This window comes from Trichosurus vulpecula, chromosome 1, assembly GCF_011100635.1.
Source record: "Trichosurus vulpecula isolate mTriVul1 chromosome 1, mTriVul1.pri, whole genome shotgun sequence".
Classification (NCBI taxonomy): domain Eukaryota; kingdom Metazoa; phylum Chordata; class Mammalia; order Diprotodontia; family Phalangeridae; genus Trichosurus; species Trichosurus vulpecula.
The window spans coordinates 301,140,601-301,165,790 of NC_050573.1; the positions used below are offsets into that span (position 1 = coordinate 301,140,601).

The following is a 25,190-nucleotide window of genomic DNA, read 5'->3' on the forward strand; positions in this document are numbered from 1 at the left end:
AACTAGAAAGGGAGATCTAGAATCTGAAGGAAGAAAACAACTCCTTGAAAATTAGAATTGAGCAAGGGGAAGCCAGTGAAATTATAAGAGACCAAGAAATAACAAAACAAAATATGAAGAAATGAAAAAATAGAAGAGAAAGTGAAACATTTCATAAGAAAAAAACTGATCTGAAGAACAGATCAAGAAGAAAAAACATGAGAATAATTCTTCTACCTGAAAGCTATAATCAAAAAAAAGAATCTTAATACAATAATACAAGTAATAATTAAAGAACATTGTCCTGAAGTATTAGAACAAAAGGGAAAAAGCAGAAACAGACAAAAATCCACTCATCACCAACTGAAAGAGATCCTGTGAGGAAAACCCACAGGAATATCATAGCTAGATTCCAAAACCCCCAGCTCAAGGAGCAAATATTACAAGCAATAAGAAAAAAAACAATTCAAATATGGCAAAGCCATAATTAGAATCACACAAGACCCAGAAGCACCTACACTAAAAGTCAGCAGGTCTTGGAATACTATATATTGAAGAGCAAAAGAACTGGGGCTGCAGCCGAAAATATCATACTCAGCAAACTTAAGCATAATCCTGAATGAAACAAATGGACATTTAATGAGCTGCCAGACTTTCAGGATTTTGTTGCAAAAAGACCTGAAATCAATAGAAAAATTGACATACAAGATCCAAGAGAAATGTAAGGTAAATATCAAAGACTAATCATAAGGGACTCAGTAAGGACAGACTGTTTACTTTCTATACGAGGAAATGTAAATCATATGTCTAAGATTGTTATTAGTAATTGGGTAGTTCAAAAAAAAGATTGGGGTAGAGCTGAATATGATGTGCTATTAAAAAGTAAGCCATCTAGGAAAAAGTAAATACAACAATTATACAAATGAGGTATGAGAGGAAGAACTGATGCAGGAATTAGATGGAGAAGCAGGGCTGGTAGTTCTGGAACTCTACTCTCATGGGGAATGGGTTAAAGAGGGAACAATACAAATATGTCTAGAAGGGTATAAAAGTCCTCTAAATTCAGAAAGAAATAAAAGGTTAAGGGGGTAGGCATGGGGGAGAGAAAAAGGGAGGGATTTTAGCGTGGGGAGAGAAGATAAGGGAAGGAACTTTGGTGGGGGAGTAGGTTAAGTAATAGGATAGCATGGTAGCAGGTAGAAGTAGAGGAGTCAGGAGGAATAGGAAATAGGAGATACAAACATAAAATAAAGATCAGGAGTAGAATTTATTAGGAAAAAAAGCAGGGGTGGTAATTATGATTTCAGACAAAGTTAAGACTAAAATAGATTTAATCAAAAGAAGGGACATTATATGTCAGCCACATTAATCAATATTGTTTTAGACTATTTAAAATAACCATACAGTATAAGGTTGGAATTTTGTTGTGGTATAGGAAACGATGACTTGGTGGACTTAGAAAACATGCAAAGACTTAGACCTATGAAGACATTATCCACCACCTTCAGAGAAAGAGAGGACAAACAAGTATAGTATAGTCTTGCATAGATACATATGAATGTATATGTCTATATATGAGTATGGTTATAGATATCCAAGTATGTATGTGTGCATGTACATATGTGTACATGTATGTATATATGCATGTATGTGTGTCCATGTATAATGTGTGTGTGCGTATAAATACATCCTTGCTTAATTGTAGCCTTCTTGAGGGAGGGAGGGAAGAAGTGGGGAAAAAAAGAACAAAGGAAAAAGTGCACAGCAGAGAAAAGAAAACTTACAAGGAAGTAAAGATGGACAGCTTGGAACACAATGTGTATTTATTATATAGACTTTCTTGAAATGGAAATTTATTTTGAATACTCTCATATTCTGCTGTGCACATGGCAATGCTTTTTTTTCTTACTGTGTATTTGAGTTTAAAATAAATTAATTAAAAAAAGAAAAATAAAGGGGTACAAGGAACTGAAGACGTACATCCCAGCTTCACAAAGGGGTATGGTGATTCATTATCTAGAAGGAGGGCACAGGCCTCTGGGAATCTTCCAATTGAAGGTTCAACACAAGCAGGGAGAAAACCCAACATTTATGTTCCATTGTTGGGTGTCTGTGTCATGGCTCAGACCAAGAAAAACAGGTTAGAAATGGCATCTTGGCAGGGGGGCAGGGTGTATTGGGCTTTTCTGAAAACAAAAAAACAAAAAACCAAAACTCTCTACTTGGATTTAGATGACTATGGCAATTTATCAGAGGCATCTGACACCATCATGATCATCCTGTCAGGACGTCGTATTTCTTCAACTCTTACCTTGTTTCTGAGGGACAGAGAAGACTTTAACAAAATTATAGACATTTAATTAAGGCTTCTTGTCTTTTGTTCAGTTTATTTTTTATTAGAAAATGTCAGGGGCTGCAACTATTAGAGTCCATGATGTCCTTGTAGTTGTCTCTTCCTCAAGTATTCTAAGGAGACAGATTGCTAGAACTGTGCACCTTACATTGGAGTTATAGAGTTATTTTCCTGAAGTGAGGAATAATTTGTATCTTTGAAAAAAGGCTATCAGAGTATAAAGGGCTCTCTTTTTTAAAAAAAGCATTGTAGTACTATGCTTACATTGTGACTATACTATTATTCTCATCTGCTCATTCCACAGGGGCCGTCTTCATGTGGTTGAGTAGACACACACCTAACTCACCGATGGGTTGGAGACCCCTTGGTTACCGTCAACCTGGTTTAGCTCTTTTGTTGAAAGAGTTTACTGGTGTGTGGCTGCAGTGCATGCTATAGCTTCTTGGAGCCACAGGTCAGAGTTAAGTGGAGCAGGCAGACACCAAAGGTGGAAAGCGGCCCTGAAAAGGGCTCAGCAGCCCTTACACCAGAGGTACTAGTCTTCCCTGAACACACCCTACTCTATGCTCCATGAACAAAGCAGAATTGAAGGAACTTAAAAGAAGCACAAGATGTGCAAATTTAGAGAATCCACCCCAAGTGTGCACATGGACTATCTGTGCCCAGCCTGTGCTATAGCATTCTGAGCTCATGTAGGTCTGATTAGCCCCAGCTGGACAAATTGTAACTTGACTCTAACACAGTCATGTCATTTTGGTCCTCTTCGAGAACCAGCAACTAAACTATGTAAACAACAATGAACATTATGTTTAAAACCTGTTTTTCCATAAATTAGGCCTCTATTACTTTAACTGCATTCTAAGTCTTCTCCCCCTACGGAATGTAAGCTCCTTCAGAACAGGGACTGTTCTTCCTTCCCCTCAACCTAATTGTATTATCATCTATTTTATCACTCTCAAAGAGAGCACGAGAAATTTTGTCAAATGTTTTGCTTTAATTTGTGTTATATCTAAAAATGCTCCTGATCCATGAGACCAATAACTGTCAAAAAAAAAAAAGAAAAAAGAAATTAAGTGTAGCATGTTCTTGGTGAACTTGTGCGGGCTCTTTGTTTATCTCTTCTTTTGTAAGTGCTCAGAAACCACTCCTTTAATAATACATTCTAGAATTTTGCCAGGGACTGAAGTCAAGCTTCAATCGTCCTCTTCCCTTTTTTGAAATCTGGACATTTGCTCACCGTCAATCCTGTATCACCTCTTCCACTCCCCATGTTTTTGAGATTTCTTACAGTGACTCAAAAATAACAATTACCCATTCTTTGAGAGCAGCTAGGATCAGGGGTGGGAGCCTATGGCCTTCTAGATCCTCAGGTGTGGCCTTTTGACTGAGTCCAAGTTTTACAGAACAAATCCCTTGGGTTTCAATTTAGTTAGCCATTTATTTAACTCTAGTGTGGTGGTACTAGGAATAAAACACCAGGTCAGGAGTGAGAAAGACCTGAATTCAAATTCAACCTCAGACACTTTTTAGTTATGTGACCATACAAAAATCTCTTAACTTCTGTCTCAGTTTCCTAAGCTCTAAAATGGGGATAATAAAAATAACCTACTTTACTTGCTTGTTGTGAGGATAAAATCAGGTAAAATTTGTAAAGTGCCTGGCACAAAACAGGCAATCAATAGATGATTGTTTTTTTCCTGTTCCTTTTCGTTTAAGTTCAAAGATCATTCTCTTTGGTAGAAACAAAATGAAATTATTTTTCTTTTTTCCAAGATGTCCATTATCATTATCCTATCCACTCTGAGCAGTAGTCCATTGCTTTGATTTCTCCACTGCTCCCAATGTAGGATTAAAATTCCTTTTTTATTGCCCTTAGTTATGAGTTGCATGATCTAATACAAAGTAGATTGAGTGGATTTTGCAAATGAGCATAATTAAGTCAATCAGATTGAAAAATTACTTTGTGAATCACAAGTGATCCATTCTGTAATAACTTTCAACTACTAAAAATCTGTGTCCTGAGGGCATTTTTGATTTAGGGTTATTTGTAGGAATCTAGAGTGGAGTGAATGCCTTAGGGCTGCTTGTGTTTCTAACAACATAAAGCACGACCATATTATTTTTATCTTCTTAAGATTTTTGCCAGATGTATCTAATTTGGCATAACAAGTCAGTTCATTTTCTTAGAGCAAGACTGGCTTCTTCTCCCTCTCATGGTTCTTTGGGGTATAGGTTTAGTAGAGGCGTAGTTGTGTCAAAGAGTAAGCACATTTTAGTAACCGAGTATAGTTTTAAATCGCTTTCCAGAATGGCTGGACCAATTTACAGGTACACCAATAATAGTACACTAGTGTACCTGTTTTGACCAAAGCTCCTCTAACATGACCTTTTCCTCTTTTGTCATCTTTGTCAGTCTAGAAGATTATTAAGTAGAACCAAAAAGTTGCTTCCATTTGCATTTCTCTTATATTGGTGAATTGAGGATTTTTTTCCATGTGGTTAAGCTTGGGTTTCTTCCTTTGATAACTGCCTGTTCATGACATTTGACCATTTATCTATTGGAGAATGGCTCTGTCTTATAAATTTTAATCAGTTCCTTACATATCTTGGAAATATTTCCTTTATTAGACAAACTTACTGCAAAGATTTTTCCTATTTCCCTTTTCAACTACATTAAATGTTTATGCAAAAACTTTTTTACATCCATTTTATCTTGTGATCCTATCATTTGTTTAGTCATAACTTTTTCCCTTATTCATGGATATGAAAGGTAACTTTGTTCTACAGACTTCTTGCTTTATGTAAATCTGCATTATGCAAATTTGACTTTACATAATAAAGAATTCTGAAACCAACCAACCCCACATTCCAAAAAAACCCTAACTTTACTGCACTCTTTCTCCACTCCTGATCCTCAGCTTGGCACTCAAATGCCTCCCACCCCACAAAACAAACAAAAAAAAAAACCTTAAAAAAAAACCGCTAAGTGAAAGCAGAAGATGACCACCTCCACTACTGCTGACTGGCTCTTGGCTTGAGGCCTACAGTGCTGAGACCTTTGTCCTGTTCAGCCAACTAGCCCACCTGTACCATGTGTTTCAGCCCCCACATTCTTCCTCCCGCTCTCCTCTGTTCCAGGGCACCACATATCCCGGAATCCTGTGCCAGGCCCTTCTTTCCACAGGTGCCCCTTTCTTGCTTCCCTTCCTGTCTCCCTTCCCTATGTCCTTGGGCAAATTCACATTAAGTAAAAAAAAAAAAAATCACTTTACATAGAAGTCTGCTGAATACTTCTGTAAAGTGATAACTGTAGTTTGTGATTATGAACCTTTAATATATAGGTCACATACACATATTTAGAGCTTTTCTTGGTATGTAGCCTGAGGTGGTGGCCTAAACCTAATTTCTGCCAAATTGCTATCCTGTGGTAGTAATTTTGTCAAGTTCTTCCCCACTCAGTAACAGGAGTTATTGTGTTTATCAAGCACCATGCTGTATTTGCTCCTTTTTGTTGTGTACTACTCCGCTGATCATCCTCTTTTTAAATCCTCTTTGAGATCTGGTACTGACAGGCCTTCCTACTTTTTTCATTATTACCATTGAAATTCTTGACCTCCTTCCAAATGAATTTCAGAAATGTCTTCTATAAAAATCCTTTTGGGGAGTTTGGTATAGCCCTGAATAAGTTTGTTAGTTTAGGGAGTATGGTCATTTTTACTGTATTGGTTCAATGTCCCCACGAACAATTTTCTTTAGGTCTGTATTTCTGCATCTTAACTGATTGCAAAAACTTTTTAAATTTAGTAATCAAAATAATCCATTTTAACTTTTTTGATATTTCATGAGCCATACTTTCCCTGCCCCCTCCCCCCGAGAATAAGTATTTTTTTTACTGCCTTGGGTTCATAGCAAAATTTCTAATTAAAAAACAGGAAGTTAGTTTCATGGAAAACTACCTATTGAACTTGTTTTAAATTGTGCTAATAACAAACTAGCCACAAAGTTGCTATTTTCACATTAATTACATTCAGTTTTATTAATGTTGGTTGTTACATTTGAAATCTACACCTATGCATGAGGACTCAAAATGATCAGGAACATAGAGTGCAAACTTAAGGAAAAAAAATTTTCCATCTGCTAAGTTGGGCATTTAAATTTCATTCAAATTTACATTAAGGAAGTAGGGGGTGGGGGAGGGAAACACACAAACTAGGCAGAAATAAGTTATTTGTCATCCAAATTACAAAGCTTTCCACTGCAGAGAAGAAAATTCAGCAAATATATATGCTACTGAGGATAAAATTACAAAGTAAAACGAAAATTCTAAATATAAACTAGCTCCTCTAATTAGCAAAAAAATTTCACATTCACAGAAGACTATCATATTTCTAAAGACAGTTAGATATAACATATAAGATATATTCTAATATTTCCAAAATATTTAAAGATAAACATTTTAGGAATTACAACTCTGGCTCATTTTGAAAAAATTACATCATTTTAGCAATTTGGCAAAGATCAATACAGTTTAGATGTTTTTAGTTCAAATATTTTCTAATCCTCATAGAATATCTAGGATATTTAAAAAATAAGTTGAAGAAATTTTTCATTCCCTTTCTAAGTTGAAAAAAATTTCTTGGTGATTTATGAAATATTTCCAGAGAAATAAAATCCTTTTCACTATGTGGAGGTGAACATGGGTTCTTAACTGCTATGCAGGTCTAGTACATACTCTGGCAGATCCTTCCAAGATGGGAAAGCTTTAGTATAAATGTGATGAACTAAATGTCCACAAAGGACAATTAAATTCAGAGAGGCTCAGCAGCAGGAGCAGGTTGGCCACTAGATAATGAAATTTTTTTTAACCACAATAATTCATAAAGAATGTCCACTAAGATGTGGAGAGTTTTCATCAGAGAAAAAGGCATACCCATATGAAGTCATAAATCTTTGAAATATTAGACACATTTGTTTTTGTCCCACCAACAGGAATGTAAACTCCTTGAGTGAAAAGACTGTTGTTTGTTTTTTGTTATGCCTTGAACATAAAAATAGGTGCTTAAAAAATGCTCATTGAGTTGTTTTCCACAAACACCTAAATTAGATTTTTGGTACTTTCAACCCAAAGTATGTTCTAATTTAGAATCAAAGGTGAACAACATTTTATTCCTTGAAAGTATTTATGTTATTAGAATTTTTAATAGCCATCTATTGGTAGTAATGGGACAGAGAGAAAATTAATAAAAGGTTACAAAAAATGGACAGTCACAACTTTATTCATCAATTTCTTTCCATTTCTAGAAAAAATATACAGACAATACATATATACACATATATGTACATAGCCCAACACATTAACCTAGTTTTCAAACTATGCAACATAGTCATGCTGGCATGAATAGCATTAAGCCAAACAGTATGAACAAAAAACAAAACACATTAACAACTCACCTGGGGAAGAAAACAAAGGCACTTCCAATTACTAACGGCAGGGCCAAAATAAACATTAAAGAAGTTTCACAAAGCTGATCCACAGAATTCTAAGACTTCTGTAATAGTTAAATATTAAAGGCACTACATAATCTTTTTTTTTTTCCTAACTCCTCTCTCTAATGAAGTCAACCAATTAAACTTGGCACAAAGGAGTTTTAATTATTGTAAAGTGCATCACTTGGCTAAATAAATACATTTTGGAAAAATAGGCTATTAATACACTGAAACACATCGGCTACACTGAAATAAAAATGCACTGCAATCAGGAACAACCTAGTTATTAACATGGCAGAAAGTATGGCTTTCTCTTTCAGTTATAAATCAGTTATCTTTAAGATAATCTAGAACACATTTTCAAAAGAGCATACTTTAATTAGCAAGAAGAGGTAGTATTTGGGGAAAATGGCAAACTTGTATCTACAGTTCAAGAATGAGAGATAGTGTTGAGTAAAAAATAAACACGTAATACAGAATTATAATAATAAGGGATGTAAATAATACAGTATCTGCATACCAATGTATTAATTATTTTATCAATTACTAGTTTACTGCTTTCCTCCTAAGAACCCTAAAGGGAGAGTTGATCATAACTATTTCAGGTATTTTTCATTTGGTATTAACAAATTTTTCTTTTTTTAATGCACTAAAATGAATTTTAAAAAATTTAAGGTACTTAAAAATCAATGTTTTAATTTAAATTGTTCTTATATTTTTACAATAAATTCCATGAACTTATTTTAACCAATTAGAAAGTATGTATAAGACAGAACTAAGTATCCTTCACACATGTAATACATTTCCACTTGACTAACATTATTGATTTTATATATGTGTAATATATATATGTATGTATAGTTTAAAGCATATTGGCAAAATATAATCATTTATGTACAGTATTTAAGAATATGGATCTAGGTTAATATAATCCTAACTAGACCGTTTAAATATATTAAATATAAAGGCTAGATAAAAGCAAATCAAAAGCAGCACTGAATATATTTCCTATGCCAATAAGTTATGATTTTATTTATGTAAACATTTCACATGTGCATCCTTTTTGTTTTTCAATAAATGCTTTATAGTTACTGTTCTATTAAAAAAAAATTCCCAACAGTTTTTACTAAAACATAATCCAATCCAAATTGCTAAATCTCCGAAGACTACGGCAGTTGATGCTGACCTCTTATTCTTCTTCAGCAGCATAGGCCACTTCAGCTACCTCCACTTCAGTTACTGAATTTTCAGGTTCACAATCACTCCAGCCAACCTTGGGAATCTTATCAGGCCTGGAACAATAGCAAAATTTATCTAATGAATGAACTTCGTGTATGTTATCACCTTTAAAAGTCTTATTGAAACTGTCAAATGAAATATATCTACCACATTTAAGAAACAGTACAAAACTACGTTATATATTCATTGCTGTGAAAGCAATTTTGTTAAGTATACTAACCGTTTTATAAAGAAACTTTAAAAATAACTCATGTAACAGTAAAACTAGTCACATCTGGCTAGTTAGCATAAAGCACATTCTTAGAGTGACTTTTTAATTATTGCCACCAAAATATGAATATTATCACCTTGGTTGCTATAATACATCAATATATACCCAACATACATTACTTCATTTTAATCTCCTCAGAATTCTTTTGGAGCAGGCTGGCTGACTATTATAAAATTCAGACATGACACAGGTGAGTTGTCCAGATTTACAAATTAACAAAAGTCAGAGTCAGAATGAAAACTCAACTCTTAAATTCTAATCCAGTTATATATGTGACATCAGTGACAGGAAGCCCATAGCTTGTGGGCTGGATCTGGTCTGACAAGACCCATGGTTCTTAATTAGTGCTCACCACATGAAGGGTGGTATTCTGCTGGACATGCCCTGTTCCTTAAGGTTCCACAGACTATACTGGCTGCCAACCCCTTCCCTTCAATTTCATCAGTGTTTCTCATTTTTTTTCAGATAATGGATCACTTAATTAAAACAGAAAACTACTAAGATTATCTAATCTACTCTTCTTTTGCTTACAACTTCCTCTACCATTTGTTGTTGTAAATTGGTTCAGTTGTGTCAGACACCTCGTGACCCCATTTGGGGTTTTCTTGGCAAGGATACTAGAGTGGCTTGACATTTCCTTCTCCAACTCATTTTACAGATAAGGAAACTGAGGCAAACAGTCTCTTCTGTTTTCCCCTTTCGTTTTGCCCTCTAGACTTGCCCAAGGTTACCCAGCTAGTTTCTGAGGCTAGATTTGAGTTCAGGAAGATGAGTTTTCCTGACTCCAGGTCTGGCACTGTACTCACTGTGCCACCTAGCTGGCCCTACCGCTACCATGTACATCTATGAAAAAAACACACCTCACTAAAATATTGGCCAAACCAGCACTATTTCAGATATCTTAACTTTTATTCATCATCTTACATAAGTTGTTGTATTTTTCCAAGAACAAAAATAATGGATATTAACATTAAAACATTAATATTATAATAGTCCAGTCCAAAATCACATGCAGCATTATGAAGTAGATTATGTTCTTTATAGCTAAAAAAAAATACAGTAAAATCACAGTTGTTTGGATACCTCTAATGCAAAAGTCATAACAATATGAACAGTCTGAGCTAGTATTTGCCTATTTGCTAAATAGCTGGCATACTAAAATTTTAAAGAAATTTTGTTCCTTAGTGCAGAAAAACTATTTACCGGCCCAAATAGAAAGAAAATCAGTCAATAATGTGATTTAATAAGTATATAAACTGTAAGAAATGATTCTCTTATATTAATAATTAATCACTGAATCAGAACCAAGGTTTTTCCCCTCTTCTACTTCCTCATCCAGAAATCAACCTGTGTGGGAAATCTTTCTTATAGATTTACCCAGGCTAAGATCTGATCAGGCAGTAAAAGAAAAAGTTTAGGCTAATGAATGGATTCTTGTTCATTGTGTGTTACTCAGGTCTGGGACAATATTGATTCTCCCCTTTGTTGGATAAGTGATATGAAAATTGCTAAGTTTATCTGAGCAAGATTTGAGTGATCCAAGTCATATAACCCAAGAGCCTCACTGTAATATAGCCCAGCTTCTCATTGTAATATTCATTTTTCATTAATTGTTAACCAGACTTGACTGCCACCCTCAAAACATGTATTCTTGCAAGAGCATATAAACATGGTGGTTTGAACCCACCAACATGAGGGGCTTTTGGTTTAAGAGAGATGGCCAAATGACCATGCTTTTATATTAATAAAATGATTAAATTATCCAGAAAGTATGTCTCTCAAATTTTTTAAACATCACAAAACTATTTCCAAGACTACTGTTGAAGTAGAGCTCTTCAGATGTAGACTGTTCAAAAAGTCTTAGTGTATTTTAAACTATTAAAATTTAAGTTACTCATTATCCTAATGAATAATTACAATCTGAAAGCTGTTAGTACGTAAATGTATGGTTAGCTCTTTGTAAATGAGTAAAATGAAAAAAATAAATTTTTTAAAAGTACTGCTGGTGTTCTCAGTAGCTTACACAATTTCTCTCATCCTCAATTAATTTGCTCTATAAACCATTTAAAAAATAGTTTCAGCATTGCTCATGTTCAACTGATCACAAATTCAAATTTCATGAAATTTCACTGTACTTTTACTTCACAGAAGAAAAAAAATCTATCCATTAGATATTAGATATAGAGCTGAAAGAAATATTTGAAACCATCCAGCCCATTCCCCTCATTTTACAGAAAACTAGACTGGAAAGTGACTTGCCAATAATCATATAAACAGTGAGAAGAAAGAGAAAAACATATTGGCTAGCCCAGCTGCATAAAGCTTGGGATTAATGACTTCTTCCACATGATGTTCCTAATGCCATTATCCATTTATTCTCCTGTCCTCTGACATCAATTGATATTTTCTCCTATCTTAGGGCTAAGCAAACTTCCACCTCCTGCTCCTCTGGAAAACTTGATTCAACATTTCCAGAAACTGAAGCAAAAACTTTTTTCCTGCCACCTGTCCCTGCACTCTCATTCTTATCCAGGTTAGCCTTACCAGTTCCCAGTCCCTTCCTCTCTTCTGTTTGCCCCTCAAGAGCTTTCACTCTACTGATGACACATAACACTCTTCCTCCCTCCCTTCCTCTGCATGCTACATCTCTTCCTTTTACACTCTCTCCATAATCTTGTAGGCACAGAAACATGACTTTTTCCACATGAAATTTCCTTCTTGGCATCCTGATCTGGTGCTAAGTGCTTCTTCTTTATATATCCCTGACACATTGGATCAGGAGGAGTAGGTTTATTCCTCACACTCCACAGATACTTTTGCTGTCATAACTCAACAATCTCACCTCTGAGGTCCACTCCACCAATCTTTATTATTCTATCCAAATCCTCGATGCTACCAACTGTTGGCTCTCATCTCTTTCTCCTTTCTTTTTTCAAGATCAATATCTGACAGTCTTCCTTTTCATCCCAAATATTGCCCTCATACTTGGAGAACTTCTACTGAAATTCCAAGTGTTTTTTCATATTCTAATATTGACATTAGTATCCCTTTGAACACAATGGTTTCCCAGTTCATCAAACTCAATTCCCATGACCTGTATTTCCACTCTACCTCAGTCACCCACAGGGATCGTCAGACCTCAGACTTATTACTCTAGTGCAGATAGGAAGAGCAAATGAGATGTGTGTAAAATGCTTTGTAAATTTTAAAGTACTTTATCAACGTCAATTATTACTGATCCTCAATATCCATTCCTCTTTTTGGAAGCCCTTGCTTTCTATTTATTAGTATACGTTTCTTTCCCAAAACTTTACAATATTATTATAACTTTTTCTAGATTTCATTTGACAACAGCATCATTTATGTCCATAAAAACCACTAGGGTATAAGTAGCAGTCATCTGGCTTGACAGGTCTTGGCAGGTTCTCAGTCAAGTTTTATATTTATGCTCCAGGAAGATACCAACTATCGGGTTATCATCAGGTCAACGAATAGCTATCCCAGCATGGCCCTCAGCACAGTATCACTAACTACCACTACTTTTATCTCTTCTTCCTTTGACCCTTACTGGATGGATCTCTCATCTGATAGCCAACTGTAGATACAAGTGATCACAAACAACTAACTGCTGCTTCTGCAGGTCCAGCTCCCTATTTTTGGGGAAAGAGACTTATTTTTGTTACTAAATTCCAAATGTTTCTCCTCTATGATATAATTGTACCTTACAATCTCCTGATATAGATCAAGATACCTCTCTGCCTCTTCAAGTCCTTTTTTGGAACACTCCTTGCTCCCTATTGTCACTTCCAAGTTCTCCTTCTACCTCCATCACCCAGTAATTTCTTCTCAGAGGTTCTTACAATCCGTATCTAAAATTTTGGTAGCTGTTGGCTACAGACCTCTAAGTCACTCCTCTTTCTACTTCAATGAGTTTAGTACATGGCTCATAATTTTTTTCTCAACTCCTGCTCTCATACTAGGGACTTCAATATAAATATTGACTCTTCCTCAAACACTATTACCACCAAGTTCCTCAATCCATTCCTTCCCATGACCTACTCCTCTAGACCATCTCAGCACTGCCCCCTACCTGCCCTCTCAAAGATGATCAAATACTTGATATTGCCACCACCCAAAATACTCCATCCTCCATGTTTAAGAATTAGGAAGTCGGCTCAGATTCAATCTAGCTCAGTAGACTGAATCTGGCCGGCTTGTGAAAACTGGTGTCACAAAGGGTGGGATTTCTTAAGACAACCCATTATGGAAAACCCTTAATAAACTTTGTCTTTTCCCTTGGCTGGAAAAAAAAAAAAAAGAATTATGAAGTCCCCTTACCTGACCATAATCTAGTGGCTTTCCATATCTCCCTCTGTTTTTCCTTACCAAAGTCTAATCTTCACTCATACCATGACCTCTAATCCCTTCACCCCTAAGGTATCAGGCTATTGGCCCCACATTAGCCACACTCTTCTTTTCTCCATAATAACCCCCTGGAGAACCAGTTCAACTCTGTACTGTCCTTCTTTTGAGTCCTTGGCCCTTTTATTGTATCACTGATTTGAACCTGGCCAAGTTTCAGCCTTGGATTATTCTATGATCTTTTCCCTTTACTCTTACACATGTACTGCTGAACACAACATGTGCTGACTGGGTCCACTACAAATTTGTTATATTAACTCCAACTATTCCCTCACTGCTCCTGAGTGATTCTTCTATATCTCCCTTCTCATCAACTCATTATCCCACTCTTCACAGCAGTTCTTCCAAACCTTTTCATTCCTCCTCAAACCTCCAATGACTCCCTCTCCCCCAACCTTCTCAGCAGAGAACCTGGCCTCATATTTTACAGAAAAAATTGAGATCATTCACCATGAGTTCCCCTTCTCCCCTTTTCATTTCTTTTTACTCAGATGTCTTCTGCCACTATCTCTTTCTTCATCCCTGTATCACATAAAGAGGTGGCCTTACTCCTTTTACCTGCAGAAGTGATCCCATTCCATATCCCATTTTCTCCAACAGACTCCCCTCTGTCATCCCTATTCTATCACTTCAATCTCTCCCTACCAGTTCCTTCCCTACTTCTTACAAACATGCCCATGTCTTCCCCACCCCATCCTCAAAACAATTTATTGTTCCATCAGTGCTAACTATTGATTTATTTCTTTTGCCTTTTGTGGCTAAATTCTTGAGAAGGCATCTACAATAGGTGCCTCTTTGTTTTCTCTCGTTTTTCTTTACCTTTTATAATCCAGTTTCTGATTTCATCAATACAGTGAAACTGCTCTCTTCAAAAGTTACTAATGATCCCTTAATTGCCAAATCCAATAACTTTTTCTCAATCCTCCTTCTTGACCTCTTCGCAGTCTGTTGATCATGCTCTCCTTGATATTCTCTTCTCTATGGGTTTTCAGGACATGACTCCTCAACTGATTCTTCTCCTATTAGGCTGTCCCTTTGTTGCTTCTTCATTCAGATCATATCCTCTAACTGTAGGTGTTCCACAGTGTTCGGTCCTGGGCCCTCTGCTGTTCTCCTCTATACTACTTCACTTGGTGATCTCATCAGCTTCCATGGATTTAATTATCATCTCTATGCTGATGATTCTCAAATCTACCTATTCTGTCCATCTTTCTGTTGTCCAGTCTCCAATTTCCAACTGCCTTTTAGACATCTTGAACTGGATGCCTAGCAGACAGTTTAAACTCAACATGTCCAAAAATGAACTCATTATCTTTCTCCCTAAATTTTCTTTCTAAACTTCCCTATTTGTGCTGAGGGCCACTCCATCGTCTCAGTCCCTCAGGATCAGAACCAAGATGTCATCCTAGATTCCTCATTATCTCACAACCCCCACATCCAATTTGTTGCCAAGGCCTACTGACTTTGCCTCTGCAACATCTCCTGAATATATGCTCTTGTCTCTTATGACACCATCACCATCCTCATGTAGGCTCTCATCACTCCATACTTGGACTACTGCAATAACCTTCTGGTAAGTCTGCCTGCTTCAAGTCTTTGTCCACTCCACTCCACCCTCCATGCAACTGCCAAAGCGATTTTCCTGAAGTGCAGCTCTGATCATGTCACCTCTCCCTAACGCAATAAACTCAAGTAGTTCCCGAGCACCTTCAGGATCAATACAAAATCTTCTATTTGGCATGCAATGCCCTTTATAACCTAGCCCCTTCTACCCTTCCAGTCTTCTTACAATTTATTCCCCACTGCACGCTTTGATCCAGTAACAATGGGTCATTCCATGAACAAGTCACTCCATTTCTGAGTTCTGGCCATTCCCTCATACCTGGAATACTCTCCCTTTTCATCTCTGCCTATTGACTTCCCTGATTTCCTTAAGACCCAAATAAAACATTGTATTTAACAGAAGCATTTCCCAAAACCTTCTTAATTCCAGTTTTCCCTTTCTTAATTCTTTTCTATTTATCCTATATAGAGCTTGTTTGTGTATATTTGGTTGTTGTCTCCCCCTTTAAACTGTGAGTTCCTTGAGGACAAGAACTGTCTTCTGCCTTTCTTTCTGTATCCCCACCAGTGCTTAGCACAGTGCCTGGCACAAAGTAGGTGCTTAATAAATGCTTACTAAACTACTGACTACCCTCTTCCCCTCCAAGCCCTTTTTCTTTTTAAAGGGAACAATTCATTTTCCTTGTCAATCTGGGGAGAGCCCCTTTACATTTTCTACTAGAAGGGAGTCCAACTTGCACTTTGACTATAGCAGGCATGTGGCCATGGCATAAGGGTGTCTAGCATACACTTATGCAGATCATTTCAATGCCTATCTGCCATAAAGCCTCAGTCATTTTACTGTTCTTGTTGGAAAACTACAAAATGGAGAATTCTTCTAAAATGTTCAACTGGGAACTGCCTTCCTTTAATAATTTCAAATTAGTAAGGCCAAGTTATATTATGTAGAACATACCTGTTTTTTTCATCCAAGGTATCTTGATCTGCTTCAATTGCAGAAGACTCTATCTTTCTGATACATTCACTTTCTCCTGAAATTCTAAGTGTTTCTTCATGTTCTAAAGACAATAACCTAATGAAATAAGGTGGTAATAAGACCCAGTTTATTTCTATCAACATTTAAAACAAATTTGTAGTTTCACTTGCAAAACACAAAATAACAGTCTTCAGCAATAGTTGTCTAAAGGTTTACAAAACAGGAATATTACTCTATGAATGTAGCCCCTTTTATGTTTAAAATGACATGCCCTATTTTTCACACTCAAGCTTTTTTTTTCTGTTAAGAATAATAGTCATTTTCGAAATTAAGTTTTTCAAATATACACATTCAGAATAGTACAATATTAGTAAATGAGTGTTATCTTTTCCTCTTAGGGCTTTCATAAACAAAAGTTGTGTTTTTCCCAGAACTGTAGAATGAAGGACTTCAGTTTTACCACTATCATGGGGCACAGTTGCATAAAGTTAAACGGTAATTTTTAAAAGTGTATGTATATGTGTGGGTGGTATGTTTGTATTTTAATATAATATTTTAATATAATATTAAACTGTGGCAATTAACCTGGGGGAGCTTTTTTTTTTTTTACTTTAATCATTTTATTTTGCTTTCAAAATTAAGGGAGATGTTCTAGGGAGAATCATTCACATCTGTCCCTTTTCCTTGAATAGATGAGACATTACATAATTACAGAAATTCACTGGTTATGAAACCATGATATCAAGAAAAACTGTAAGAAGTTGAGGGTTTTTTTTGTTCCTTTTCTGAGGGTTTTGAAAAGAAGAAAAAAGTAGGTAGTGATAGTGATGCCAAAAAAAGAAAAAAAAGACAAGCATGTCAATGAAACTTTGCAAAATACACAGAAGAAAGCATAAGGAAGGAGCCAATGGCAAACCTGGCAGTTTAATCATTAGCTTGTTGAATTTAACACACACTTAAAACCAAAATGAACATAACAGAAGCTCACAGTTTCGCATAAAATCCATGTCTGCTGATTTTTGTCAAGTTCATAATAAAATGAATATTTTTTAAAAAGAGAAATTAATGTGGGGCTAGGAATAGGAGAAACTGCACTCAAAATTCCACTGTACCCCGCTTCCCCCCAAAGCAACTCTTCCTTCCAAAACACATCCCAAGAACCTTTTTAGTATTTAAAGAAAATTTAACATTTTAAAAACTCTACAGCATATTCTAATACATAAGCAATAATGGGGATACAAACCCTGGCAAATTTATTCCAACTATGACTTTCAGAATTGGAGATATGTTTAAGTCTTTTTTAAAATTACATGCAAATAATTATTATTAGAAAGAAATTTATCAAGACCATAAGAAATGCTATTCAACAATGCATGACATTACAACATACCTAATTCTGTTCTCTATAGTGTCTATATAAAGTTGTTTCTCATTTAACAATTTCTTCAGTGATTCCACCTCTTTTTGTCGTTCAAGTAGTTCTTTTTGTAATCGATAGTTTGTTTCTTCTAGAGTTTCACAGAAAGCCTTGAACAAAAAAGGTCGGAGAGGGAGAAATTTTTTACGAAATACTTCTCTGATCAGATACAAAAATGAGAAGTACCACTACCGCAGATAATTTAAAAACAGTAGACAATCCAGACTCATTCAATTTTTGGCCTGACCAAAAAAAAACCAAGGGACATATATGGGGGAGATCAACAGGGTCTCCTCTCTTTCATGCTAAATGGGATCTGGTACAAGTTTATACATTATATGCTATATTTTAGATACTGGCTATATCTGAAACACCATAGTTTATAGTATCTCCAAAATAAGATTTCTTTCCTTGAAATCAGAAAGACTTAGTTTTTAACTAGGAACACAACCCACTACAAACAAACTTATATTTTACCCAAATATCATTCTTCAATCTTTCAAACAGCTATAATATATTTCTAAAAATGTATCATTTTCCATAAACTTATACTGAGGCAGAATATATGTAAATTATTTCCTTTTATTTCAGTCTTCCTTACTGTTAATTGTTAATTTGTTTTGAATATTCATCTTCCTTACTGTTAATTGTTAATTTGCTTTGAATATTCAAAAGGTCCAATAAAAAGAGTTCTGCTAAAACAACCTGAGTAAAATTCACAAATCTATCATTGGATTAAGATTTTCTTTTAAACTGTCACCAATCCAATCCAACAAACTTTTAAATGATTATTATGTATGTAAGATATTAGAAAATGATGGTATAAACCCAAGACAAAAGTCATCCCTTGCTCTTTAAGCTTACACCCTACACATTCTGTTCTGTATAGTGTGGGATCCTAAAAACCAGGATTTCTTGGCAATACAAAATTTTCTATCCTGAAGTTCACCAGGGCAGACTGTTTGGTTTTGTAGAAAATAACAAGGATAACAGAAATTTTTTTATGTCCATGTATTATTTAATGCTGGGAATAAAACTGACCTGATGTATATTACTGGGTTTCTTTTGTTACCTTTCCAGTAAAACCCATCCCTCTTCCAAACTTCCTTATTTCTCTCAAGGTTGCCACCATTCTCCTAGTCACCCAAGTCTGAAATTTTAAAGTCATAGCGGATTATTATTAAGTCTGTCTCTCCTCACGTTTACCATCAGTCTAGGCTTTATCACCTTGTAATAGTTTTTTATTTCCCTGCTAAAATTTTCCCTTCTCTAATCCATTCTCCACACAGCTGCCAAAGAGTTAACTATGTCACTTCCTAAACTCCAGTGGCTTCAGGTTCCCTTAAACATTATAAATACAAACTCTTTTGTTTGGCAATCAAAGCCATTCACAACTGAGCTCCTACTTACCCTTACAGTTTGGTTATACATTATTTCCTTTCACACATTCTATAGTTCATCTAAGCTGTTCATCTCACTATCCTTCATACATGTAATCTCCTATTTCTGTCTCTTTGCAGGCTGCCCTCCTCCTTTTAATCACTTCTTCCCACTCCACACCCAACTTGTATTTCTCAGAATCCTGACTTTCCATCAAGGTACACCTTAAGGGCTGCCTTCTACAGGTCTTAATCCTTCCAGCTGCTAACATATCCCCTCCCCACCCCATTACATTTATTACATCATCTGCTACCTCCCACTCCCCACCAACACTGTTATACCCTTTCCCTTACAGAATATAGTTTCTTGAGGGCAGAGGCTGTTTGTATTTGTATCCCTAGCAACTAACATAGGGTCTGGCACAGAGTATTTGTTCGATAAATGTTTACTGATTTCCTAAGGCGAAAAATATCACTGATGTGGTACAACTTTTAGAAAAAGCAGTTTCATTTTGGTGGGTTTAGAAGTAAGAGAATCTTAGGTGAACCCATGGAAATGGAAAAACATATACCCCAGGCAAATATCCTTTCAAGGGATTCTGTCCTAATGAATTTGGCTATAAGGAAATGATCTGTGTATACAAATAAGATTTATCATATACTCAACTATTCTAATGAAGAGAAACTCGATTATAAATAGTCCATTTTCCTCCAAATGAGTAGAGGACCCTGCTCCATTAGCAGAGGGATTCAAATTAATATAATTAATATAAAGCCTCATGCTCATTACTTTTTATTTGGACTTCCCTACTTCTACAATTTAGATTGCTTTAGGAATCTAACTTCATTGCTTTCCATATAGGTACTCATGGAATTGAGTCACTAAACTTTAGAAACTAGAACAATCCTGAAACTACTGAATATTCTGCAATGTGAAAAAATACAACACAGTTCCTTGGAAGTTGAAATTATTAACCAAGAATATAAGTAGAACAGACCATAATGGAAAATATAAGTAATTATATCTAATAATCCTAGACACGACTGATACCCAATTAGGTATTATAGACAGTTGGTGACTAATATTTAACTGAATATAGAGAATATAGAGAAAAAAAAAGAAATGCGATTTAAATGATAAGAGTGGTCACTTTAAAGAGAAGAAAATTTACTCTTGGCTCTGATATTATCACCACTGTGACTATGACAATTTATTTTGCATTTTGATACAGGACTAGGTTAAATGAAGATGTAGAACAAAGAGAATAATTTTCTGTGTGTGTGTGTTTGTGTGTGTGTGTGTCCGTGTGACAGCGGGAGGACACACATACACGGTAGCTAGCTGGCAGAAAGACAAGTTAAAATCCTGTCTTAAATACTTTAGTCACAATCTGTCTGTGCCTCAATTTCTTCACATGTAAAATAGGGATAATAGCATTTGCCTCAGAGTGCTCAAATGAGGTAAAATGTACAATACTATGTAAATGCTAGCTATCTTATGATATATCTTCTGATGGTATTTTTAAAAGTATTTTAGAGAGTATCATATAATAGCATATTTTTCTGACTTTTGTCTCAAACTTTAAAGTGCTCCAAAAATTAGTTATTTATACATTTCCCGAGAAAATGATTCTTTTGCTTTCTTTTAACCATATTTACTGACCTCTCTAAAGGTAGAAGGATGTTTTAAACCTAGTGTTAGTTAGGCATGACCTACTTTTGGTACCAAATATTTATATTAATTTCAATGGGAATTAGCAATAGAACAAAATCAACTGTAGAGAAATAGTTATCTAATAGAGGCATACTATTCTATTATTTCCACTACCCTGCCCCCGCCCCGGTCATATTTAATATAATCAAAATCTGTGAACTTAGGACACATCTTTTAGTTAAACTAATAGCTACAATACTCTCATGAAAACAGATAGAAAACTGCATAGACAGCCAAGACCAATCGCTTTTTAGTACAGTTGCAGTTAAAAACTTACAAAACCCGGCGTTTTAATGTCTTTCTACTAAATTAAATAAACTGGCACAATAAAATCTCATTAATTTGTATTCTTCTGATTTGAAATTTGAGATAAATTTGATCTGCTCTAGGCTAAAGTTAAACTTTGTATTTTCTGTAATAGCTACTAGCTATTATAAAGAACAAGCTTACTTAACAACTTCAGAAGAAACAGAAGCCTTTGACATTATTTCTATATAACGTTATTGTTCATTATAAAAGACTAATTTTATTCATGCATACAGGAATAAGAAGAAAGCTACTTGGAATTTATCGAAAGTTTCAATTAGTATTAGTTTCAATAATCGTAGAGTTAAGTGTAACTCAATTTTGGGATTTTAAAAAAGTTACATATGGCTGACATATAGAAATGATATTTGGGATGTTTTACTCAAAAGGAGATGACATCCAAGGAGCATAATGCTTTTTAACAAATATCTTGATAACTTGATTGCAGAAATATACAGGACCATAACCAGCAGGGATGGTTGGATAAAAGGTAGCAGAAACATGAGTGTATTTGTATAGCAGGGAAGTGGCAAGTAGATAAAGGAGGCACTGAAGATCAAGGGAGAGAGGATGATTACGAGAGCAATTTGCTGGAGAAGATGGGAAAGAATGGGTCAAAGGGGCATGCTGAGGGGGTTTGCCTCGGCAAAGGGAATGGCCACCACTATGTGTAAGGTGGGTAAGAGGTGTTGGTCAGCAAATGGTGTTGGTCTAGGCCAGAGAAGATTGCCTTTTTTTTTTTCCAGAGACACTGGAATAAAAGAGGAGGGAGAGTGGTGTGGGAACCCTGGGGAGAGAAATTTTAAGCTGCCACTATGGGGAGTGCACTAGAGAATCAATTAATCAACACTTAAGTTGAGGGTCTGAATGGTAATTCCCACCTCTATGTCTCTAGTTTTAGTTTTCCCTTTTAGTTAAAAGAGGATAAAGAGATGAGAGGAGGATTTTGAAATCTAGTATATGGGCCACAAGAAACATCTCTAAAAATTTAAAATAAATCCTAAAATGTGCTTTAGAGATTTGGAAAATATAATATATGCTGGTATAAATATATACTAACACAATGACAAGCATACCATAGTAGTCACTCAAATCCTTTTCAATGGTAAACTGATTTTTAAAAATAGTATGCTTCTCCCTCCAGTGTGAAAATCTTAACAATTTCTCTGTGCTCCTCCTCCTTCCCCCATATCCCCTTATACACACTCTCCTTAAAGTTGATATGTTGTGTGTGTGCGTGCACACGCGCGCGTGTGTGTGGAACATGGAGTAAAGTAGAGTAGGTCTTAACTTTTGTATCATAGACCTCATGAACCCATTTGGCAGCCTAACAAAACCTACAGACCCTCTCTCAGAACAATGTTTTTAAATGCGTAAAATAAAATACATGGGATTTAAAAAGAAACCAATTATACTGAAATGCAGTAACAAATTCTTTTTTTAAAGTTAATGGGCTCAATGTTAAGAATCTTGGCTACAGAACTCTTCCTAACTTTTTCTTTATAGAATTTGGTAACATAATTATACAAAATATATGAAAAAGATATAATTTACAATATTGGCTCAATCCCTTATAGTTGTTACTCATTAAGGATGTGCCTATATCTAAGAAAACTTGTAATTTAATAGGAACAAAAAAAAACCCCCAAACAAAAACAAAAAATAAATCTTGTTGTGGGCCAAGAAACTGGTGGAAGTAGAAGGGCTGGGTGAACATCCTCACACTCCCACAATCCCAGTGGAGAATGCTGGAAGCTAGGAAGTTTTGGTTACAGACGAGGCAAATGGGGTTAACTTTGTTTCTGGGTGGGATGGCCTGAGACAGAACTGAGTTGGCACAGGAAAAAAAGGAAGGCAGTTAGTTCTTGACACTTAGCAGGGAGTCTGAGGCTCAGGGAACCTCTCTGCCAGCATCTTTTATTTGTTTTTGTCTTCCTGAGCTTCTTTGCAGCTACCTGGAGAGCTGCCTCTACCTGTGGGTGTTGGAACACGTTTTAGTAAAAGGGCTGCTTATTAGACCCTGGTGCTCCAAGTGATCCACTGTACCTGATTTGGAATAGCAACCTGGGACTTCCACCAGTTAAGCATAGTCCATTTCAAACATGTAAAACATTGAGAAAAGAGCTGCATGTACAATTAGGTGAGTGACCATTTAGATGTGCCACTTATCCTGATACTTTACCATTACTATATCTGCTCTGAGAATCTAGCTATTGTTTAAAGATACATTTCACTGAGACAGACATCAGTTAAAGTAAGTTGAGTCACACTAGGGCCAAGTTGAATATATAATGACATTATACCATCATCAACTTCCCTGAAATTAGGACTTATTGCTGTGATCAATGTTCATTATTTTGGCTATAAAAGTGAAGGAAAATTCAGCATTTGAAAGAGAATTTAAGTACATTTTTTATGTACTTTAGACATTTTTTTTGTATTTGACATTTTATGTACTAATGACATTTTTTATGTGATATTCATTTTCTCCTTTTGTAAGACCCAATCTGAATTATGGTGCCTACAGTATATTAACCCCTAGGACAGTCTCCCTTATTTTCTCAAGGAGTTCAGCACCTGGCTCACCATATCTTCCTCTTATCCAGACTTCTCACCTCATGATAACAGACTAATATAAACAGATACTCCTTCAAACTCCCAATTCTCAGCCTTCTTAAATCCAATTACCTATACACCACTCTACCCGAGTCACACAAATATGGACAAACAATCTCACCATTACTAGCAAGTGTTCTACTTCCCTAATTCGAAACTTACACTGCTTTATCTGAACACAATTTCATATCATTCCACCTCTCCCTGTGTGTCTCTCACTTCTAAACCTATTCTTTGTTCTCACTGAAAAATCAAATCCCTCCCCCTTTTCCCTAGTACTTTCTCAGGCCATTATCTTAATTCTGAATTCATTTTTTTTACCTTTTCAACCTCAACCCAATTTAACGCTACCTCACCTGCTTACCTCTTAATCTTTGCTCCCACGTCCTATCACTGCTCATCTCTTACTAAACCTCAGCCCTTGATTATTCCAATCACCTGATTCCTCTCTTCCTAAGCACAACCTGAACACAACTGGAGAAATCTCACAACTGTGCTGATTAGGTTCTTCACAAAATTATGCTAACTTCAATTCTATCCTCGTTGAAGCAAGGCAGTCCTTTCATTGGTGCCTAATCTCTAATTGGCACTTTATCTCACTCCCCATAAAAGGTATTTTCCAAACCTTCTCTTCCTTCCTTAAATCTCCCGTACTTCCCTGTCCATCCACCCCTCAGCTTGAGGATCTTGCTTCCTATCCTGCTGGAAAAACAAAACAAAACAAAAATAAAAACCAAAACCTGAAGGCCATTTTTTGTGAACCCCTCTTTTCCCATTCTCTTTATCTCAGCAGCCTTTGACATCATTCCCACTCTTCTTTTCTTTCCCCTTAGTCTCTCACAATCTCCATGGCAAGATCAACCCCCTCTACATGAGCAAATTGGACCTCAAGAATTTTTATCTTCTTCAGTAGATTATATCCTCAATAGTTATCCTCCTTGCTCAAAGTCTTCAACTTCTATCATATTAAAAAAAGGCCAGGTGTCCCTTCACTTTACAAACAAACTGAAAAAAACCCTCAAACCTTCACTGGACTCATTCTTCCCCGCCCAATCATATATATTCTCCCTTCCCTTTTAAACCAAAATCCTGGAAAAAGCTATCTATGCTCACTACTTTCACTTCTCCTTCATTAACTTCTCAACCCCAGTTTCTGACCTCATCATTCTACTGAAACTGCTCTCTCTCCAAAGTTACCAAATCTGATGTTCTTTTCTCAGTCCTCATCCTCCATTACTTTGTTCCATCTGACACTTCTGACCACCCTGTCGCCAGGATATTCTTACCTTTCTGGGTTCTTATAATACTACTCTCTTCTGGTTTTCCTATTAATTGTCTAGCTTCTCCTGTCTCCTTTGCTGGTTCATTATCCAAGTCACAGCCACTAAGTGTGGATGGTTCTCCAAGGTGCTGTCTTATGCCCTCCACTCTTTTCCCAATACTCTCAGTATACCAATCTAAATACTCT

General features: G+C 35.9%; 1 protein-coding gene across 1 annotated transcript in view; it reads right to left on the reverse strand.

The window, feature by feature from the left end:
• Positions 1 to 7,511: 7,511 nt before the first annotated feature.
• SNX16 (sorting nexin 16) overlaps positions 7,512 to 25,190 on the reverse strand; it is a 33,393-nt gene continuing 15,714 nt past the window's right edge. The window contains exons 6-8 of the mRNA XM_036741303.1: positions 17,681 to 17,817; positions 16,270 to 16,386; positions 7,512 to 9,111 (exon numbers count right to left, since the gene is read on the reverse strand). Coding sequence (XP_036597198.1) covers positions 9,009 to 9,111; positions 16,270 to 16,386; positions 17,681 to 17,817 — 357 coding nt within the window. The 3' untranslated portion in view covers positions 7,512 to 9,008. The remainder of the gene's footprint in view (positions 9,112 to 16,269; positions 16,387 to 17,680; positions 17,818 to 25,190) is intronic.